Source organism: Sceloporus undulatus, chromosome 1, assembly GCF_019175285.1.
Source record: "Sceloporus undulatus isolate JIND9_A2432 ecotype Alabama chromosome 1, SceUnd_v1.1, whole genome shotgun sequence".
Lineage (NCBI taxonomy): Eukaryota > Metazoa > Chordata > Lepidosauria > Squamata > Phrynosomatidae > Sceloporus > Sceloporus undulatus.
Genome location: NC_056522.1, coordinates 324,863,558 through 324,870,924, shown reverse-complemented (window position 1 = coordinate 324,870,924; position 7,367 = coordinate 324,863,558). Strand labels below are relative to the sequence as shown.

Here is a 7,367-nt window from a genome sequence, read left to right as displayed (position 1 = left end):
ATACTTTACAGTTTCAGCTTTCTTCCAGACGACATCTTTCTGGGTCCAATGTAGTTTGCTCTCCTCACTCAATGGAGCTGGTGCAGGGTCTTTCAGCTCCTAAATTCCTCTATTTTCTTGCTGATGGTAACTGATTCGGCTGAGTTTGGTAACTAATTTGGCTGAGTTTGGTAACTAATTTGGCTGAGTGGTGTAAGAAATGCCCTTTCCGGCTGTCTGGGCCTGCTTGCCACCAAAAGACAGCTCTATGCTTGCTCTCAGCAAAGACTGCTCCCCAACTAAAAACCTCTAGCTACAGCAGAGCATTCTGGGAAAGGGCAAACCAAACCTGGAAATAATGCAGGGGAAACCTACAGCTCCTCCCACAAACTAATACAATGACTTTTCTACACTAAAATAATCTATGGCCTGAACCAACACAAAAGAAAATGCAGCGGGAAATTTCAGTCAGTCCTGGCAGGACATCACACAAGCCTAAAATACAATAGAACTAAAAAAACAAGGCCAGTCCAGACTAAGGGTGTGCTGGTTTTTCTGTTTGTTATCTTTGTTTTACTGTTTTAAATAGATTAATTTTTTACTAGTTTTTAATAGTTCAATTGCGTTAAACCTTTTCATTTTGTCTATTAAAAAATTAATCCATTGTAAACCACCTTGAATCCTGAACTAGGAAAAAGGCAGAATAAAAACAACAACAACACCCTAGCTGTTTGTAAGCCAAGGAGTAAACAAAAGATGACATCTGATTTACTCCCTGATTTAAGAATGGCATCTATTGAGACATAGCCTGATGGGAGAATAAAACATGGGGGAGATCGGGGGGGGGGGGGAATAAAGAGTTGAAGTGTGAGGTGGGAGAGGTTTGACAGGAACCCCAGCAGCCTCCTGATCTTTAACAGTTGCTCACCTCTGTGGTAACTGAAGACATAATAAGATACAACTCAGATACTCATCCATTGATCTCATGTATAAGTCAAGGGCAGGTTTGGGGCCAAAGTTATGGATTTTGGTATGACCCGTGGATTAGTTGAGGGTAAAACTTTGAGGCTCCTTAGGTCCATGGTGGCTCTTCAGTGTTTCCCTAGCAATGGACAGAGGTTGTTTCTCTGCTGCAGCAAGGAAGCACCAAAGAGCCCCAGTTGCAGCCGTTTTTTTTCCTTGAAGTGGGGTTAAACAGTCACAGGTGCCCTTTGCCCTTTCAATCCCATCAAGAAACCTACTTTTACAGTAGACCCTCCCTGGAATGGAAGCTCTTTACTGTTGGCCCATTCACAGTTGTCTGTAGCAGTTGGCTTGTCTTCTTATGGAGCGCGAGAAGGAAGAGGCAGTGAAGAGTCAGTTGGGGGAGAGCCAAACATAAAAAGAACTAAGGCAGGGAGGGAGAGAAAGTGTGCATGTGTGTGTGTGCATGGTGGACTAAGGAAAATGGGGAGGAAGGTGTGTGTGTGTTTGTGACTGGATCAGCTGTTACTCCCATAGAAATAAAAATCGTCCTGCACTCTCTCTGCTTTCAACAGCCCATTCCAGGCATGGAGGGAAAGTGGCAACGAAGGTGTATGTGTGTGTGTTTGTCACTGAACAAACTGCCAACATCGGCATTACCATATTGACCCTTATACAAATTGACCCAGGAATTTGGGGTCAATTTTGGGACATAAATTTCTCAACGTATAGACGAGTATATATGGCATTTCCTTCCTTTTGTACAGTTAGCCCTTCTTATACACGGATTTTTTATACACGGATTCAAGCATACATGGTTTGAAAATGTTAAAAAAAAGTATAAATTTCAAAAACCAAACCTTGATTTTCCATTTTTTATAAGGGACACCATTTTGCTATGTCATTATATTTAATAGGACTTGAGCATCCATGGATTTTGTTATACACGGGGGATCTTGGAACCAAACCCCAGTGTATAACAAGGGTCCACTGTATGTTGCTAGCTAATGGAAGGACGTTTGTGCAAAACTTTCGGAGGTTACACTCCATTTAACACAATTCTTGCCAACCCCCTCCAAACAAAACATTTAAAAACCCCACTTGTCAAAAGGAAAGGGTTTTTTCCAGAACTGGTTCCTGCAAGAAACTTGCTTACTTCATTCTGCATTCCAGTTTAATCTTATTTCATGTGGTTTGATGCTTGTACTTTATATCAGATGAAACACAAGACATGCTAATGCTCACTATTACAGCTATACCAATAACTATCTCTTTCCTTGTTCCCAGGATACAGGAATTAGATGACTTTACGTATTAACTAATTCATCAAGGTAACAAAGATGCTCTATGTCATCTCTCAATCTAGTACATAGCCACCATCAATCTCTTTTAAAACTGAACCTCCTATATATACACCCGGTGGCCAGAATCCTGTCTGAATTTATAGAAGTGTAAGCACCATAGTTATGGTGCTATACAGTGAATCTCGGCTTGACCTGCCCTATCCATACTTAGAAAGCAGCCACTGCAATCAACAGGGTCATAGAATCATAGGGCCTGTTCTCCTGTATCTGAGGAAGCAGATGGCTGCTATTTCCAGCCCTCTCCTGTGAGCAATCTCTAATGCAACATACAGAAATTGGGTCCCTGTCACAATTCCCTCTCGCTCAAGAGATGTGTGGGACCATCAGCCAATTGGTTCTCAATCGACAGGGTAATGCACTCTTGTCAGTCACAGCAGCTGATTCCTGATAAGTAAGGATTAGGGGACTTTTACAGCCCCTAAACTAGGGGCTATATAGGGATCATGACTACATAACAGTCACAAGTGCCTAAGTCTAGGTTATGCATTTATAACTGTCATAGGGGATTCTATTTAAAAAAAACACAACACTGTTTGTGTAATTAAATCATTAAAAGTTATAAGCTCACTGATATCCTTCGGAAGGACTTGAATTCAAGGTAAGTGAGATGATCTGACAACTCCTCTGGTTCCAAGTGGTCAAAGAGCAGTGAGACTTTTCGTTTCTTACTGCTGTTGGAATTTATCCGCTGGGTGATCTTTCTAGACCAATCTCGAGCATTTCTTTTTTAACAAAAAAAGTGGAAAGAGAAAGAAGAAAAAGAGAAAAGTATTGTTTTATCTGCTGCAGAAACAATTATTTTTATATATACCTATGATATAGATATAGACATATAGATATCTGCATGAGTCTTCAGATCTATGTCAAGTAACCAATTGTAAGACAATGGAATTTATATTGGACAGTAGTATGAAGAGACCTAATATAATTATTTTTTCCGCAGCAAAAGTCAATCTTATATTTTTACATACAGCTGACTATCAAGGTGACAAGTAATTTTACCATCCTATCTATTAAAGGATAATTACCTAATGTAATTAGCAAAACATACTATTAGAGAGGAGGCCTCTTCAAGAAAAAGCAACCAGAAATGAGCATCTGTTAAAAGCAATCCTGTCTGGAATCTTAATATAGATTAAACATCAGGCAACAATTCAAGCAAAAATACTTATGCAAAACATTTACAATAATCTGATACATGACTTTTACAACATACTAATCCTTATTTCCATTTCAATTCATTTCTCTTTGTCTGTATCTGTTTTTAGTAGACTATCATATCTCTCGTAACTGTGGAATTTAAGGATTGGCAATCATGTTGCCCTCCAGATGTTGCTGAACTACATCTACCATAGTGTCTCACCATTTGCAATATAGACCAGGATTGATGAGAGTTGCAGTCCAATAGCATTGGAAGACTGCATGCTTCCCACATCTAGGCTTAAGGTAATATACAATTTAAAAAGTAATAATAGTGATCTATATATATTTGAAATACTATTTATACTGAAGAGAAAAGATGCAAGGGCATGTCTGGGTTTCTTTTGGGGCAGAGGGGATTTTTAGCAGAACCAATGCACCCCCAAATGGGAAACAGTTCACAAATCCCTTCACACACAAACATGACTCTTTCTCTGCAAGCTGCAGCCTTCTCAACTGTCTTTCATAGAAGAAGAAAATGCTGAAACAAATTCTACATGATTTATAGAGCAATTCTCTATCTATCTCAACAGATGTCAAAGACATTGGTCCAAAACACACTGTAGAAATAAATCCAGTTTGAGACCACTTTAACTGCCCTGGCTCAATGCTAGGGAATTCTGGGAACTGTAGTTTGTGAGACATTTAGCCTTCTCTGTCAGAGAGCTCTGGTGCCACAATAAACTACAATTCCCAGGATCCCAGTTAAAGCAGTTTCAAACTGGATTATTTCTACAGTATGTTTTGGGCAATAGCCATGTTAATCTGGAATATCTGTATACAAAAGGATCTTGTAGCACCTTTGGGGCTAACCATGAAAGAAGTTGTAGCATAAGCTTTTGTAGACTGCATTTAAGGAAACAGACTACATCTAGGAAAGCTTATTATGCTACAACTTCTTTCACACATCGACGCTCAAAGTGCTACAAGATCGTGTTGCATACAGATGTCTCGTCAGAGGTTAGTCCCACTGAGTTCAATAGAATTTCTGAATACAAGACGGTAGGACCAGCACCACATGGAATTTGGCTCTCGATTTATACATACCATGGACAGGTAAGATTCAAGCTTGTGGAGTCCACTTTTAAAAAAAATCCTCCCAACTAGTGCGTGCCATACTCAACACATTGATAATAAAATTAGGAAACAAAATGAAACAAAACCAAAGTCTAAACTGACAACAGCCTGAAGATCCATCTATATCGATAACAATGTATTAACACTAAGACATAAGTTTGGCAGGGTAAAAATGAGTCACTCAGTGCTAAAAAGACCATAATGTCAGCAACAGGTGAGTCTGTCAAACTCACTGCTGACTATATTGCTGTAGACTTCATTGGACAAGCCACAGATGTAATGTACATGGAACCCAATGCAACTGTTTCCACCCTCATCCGTGTGTGCGCGCGCATGTTAACACAAAGAATATAGCAATCTCCTTCTGCACTTCCAATTCTCAAAAAAGTTCCCCAATAGAAAACAACTCTGTTGCAATCCCAACAAAGTAAAAACAATATTTTTTTTTAAAAAAGGAAATCAAGTTCAGCACAAAATCTTTTAAACAGTACAGGTATTAAGTAGATGTGTCCCTGAGTGGATGTGTCTTTAACACAAAATTTAGTACAAGAGCCACAAATAGCATACAGTAATAATAGGGATAGGTTCTTACACTACAAAAAAGAAAAGCAGTTCCACAGGTTTCAGCAAACTTTTATCCAAAACTAACAATATGCATCTGTGAAATAAAATGACCAGATCAGGAAATTTTCTCACAACAACCTAAATGCTTATTCCAAAATCCATTCAGGGAGGTTTTTCTTTTTCTTTCTTTCAACAACCTCCACTTTTCTGTTTTCATTTTGATGGCCAAACTAAATGTTTTCTCTCTGTTCGGCTTTTCACGCATTCTTAATACGGGATTCTGGCATCAGCAGCTGCTTACCTTGCTTGTTGCAGGTAGGCACACATGGGTGCAGAAGAATCAGCTAGAGCACAACACTGCCCTTTCACAGCTCAAGTTTTGTTTATTGCCTTGTTTACTACAAACATACTGCTTTAATTTGAGACTGAAAATCTGTGCTCCTACTGCCCTCCTTAACTATTCTAATAGCAATGGTACAAAAACAAAAAAACACCAAAAAACAAAACAAAACAACCACAGGTAGACAGAGGATGAAGAGGAAACATTAAAACGCTGTTGTAAAAAGGAGCTTCATTTTCATAGGGTTTGTTTACTGAAGTAAGCCTGTACAAAATGAATAGTCCACGGCTTTATATCTGGAAAGTGTGTCTTCTTTTGTTTTTCAAAAACAAAACAAAACACTCATTTGCATTTGTTGAGTCTTCATCTTGCTATTTTTCAGGGTTGGTAGCCAAACCTTGGTTATTTTAAGGGTTTCCTCTTTCCTGCCGAAATTGTCCAGGTGTTTGTGGATTTCAGCAAATGCAAATGAGAAATGTCCCAGGGTCAGGGGCTTCCCAGCAGACAATGAGCACTAATCAAGCAGACACTAATCCTCTTTTGCAGACCCTCCCAGCCTGAGGCCTGCCATCAGCAACAGAACAACACACATGCAAATCACTCCTGCCTTCCCAACTCCTTTCCAGGCAAACATTCTCTAAAGATGCCAGCCACAGATACTGGCAAAACGTCAGGAAGAAACTCTTCTAGAACATGGCCACATAGCCTGAAAAACCCACAAAAAACTATGGATGCCGGCCATGAAAGCCTTTGACTTCACAGTTAATTCAAATCTTTATACTAAGTATTTTTCTAAAACTACTTTTTTACAGTTAATGCATCCAGCACTGTAATATTTTCTTTAAACACAACTGGATGGCCAAAACTTAATATCCTGCATTTACAGAAACTGCACAGCATGCTGCCCCAAGAAATGGCACAACTACAATCAGCACTATGCAACCACATTAAGAAGCCATTTCACACATGAGAATTATTCCTAAGAACTTGAACAAAATCTTTTGATTGTCCCTTTGACATGAGAGAAAGAAACACTCTTATTAATAACTACAGATATTTATAAGTTGTTACATTTATTCTTCAAGAAAGTTAAGAGCAATTGTATATTATTTTCATGGGTCCATGTGTTTTTTCCTACCAATATATTAAGACCTTGACACTCACATTTGAGATGTGTCAATTAGGCGACAGTGTAACTCCTCACCATTAGCTCTCACCAGTTCCTGAAATTCCTCCATGGAGTTTGTAAGACTGGAATCAGTTTTGAACATGATCCAGAATTCTCTTATCCAAAACCTGTTGGCAACACATAAGAGCAATCTCAGTTGTAGTTCTTGCATCTGAACTGCATCTTCAGTTGAACACACATAGTTGTTTATCTGCACCCAGAACCAAGATGTCTTCCAGATTTTCTTCACAATTTGTGCATGATTATTCGAGTAGCATCTACTATGTACTGCAAAGAGTAAATTAATAAATAACATTGATTTAGCACAAGTTACGATCCAAGATACATTTTTTTGTGCTTTAAGTATGATGAAGACCTTTCAGGAAAATGTGACATGTCGGAATTAATGGAGAAATTAAAAATGAAAACATATGTGTCATCTCCATTAGGCTTGATTTTCAGATACTATGGTTAAAAAAATGAACATTGGCTTACCTTGTGACATGTTCTTTTTCAGAGATGGAGGCAGAGGAATCTTTGAATGGGTTGATTCCTGCCATTCACTCTAATAGACAGGAAGTAAGATTTGCAGGAGAGCGTCATCAGAGGGAGTCGCCCCCCTGAGTCTCCAGTAGTTGTTACAGCTGAAGCCATAGAGGATACTGGTAAAACAAACTCAATGAGAATAACAAATAGAACTATAAAGAGGAGG

General features: G+C 38.8%; 1 protein-coding gene across 1 annotated transcript in view; it reads right to left on the bottom strand.

The window, feature by feature from the left end:
* Positions 1-7,367, bottom strand: part of RASGRP1 (RAS guanyl releasing protein 1) — a 105,408-nt gene that overhangs the window by 57,107 nt on the left and 40,934 nt on the right. Inside the window, 2 exon segments of the mRNA XM_042444374.1 lie at positions 2,875-3,028; positions 6,652-6,783. Of these exon segments, the coding sequence (XP_042300308.1) occupies positions 2,875-3,028; positions 6,652-6,783 (286 nt within the window).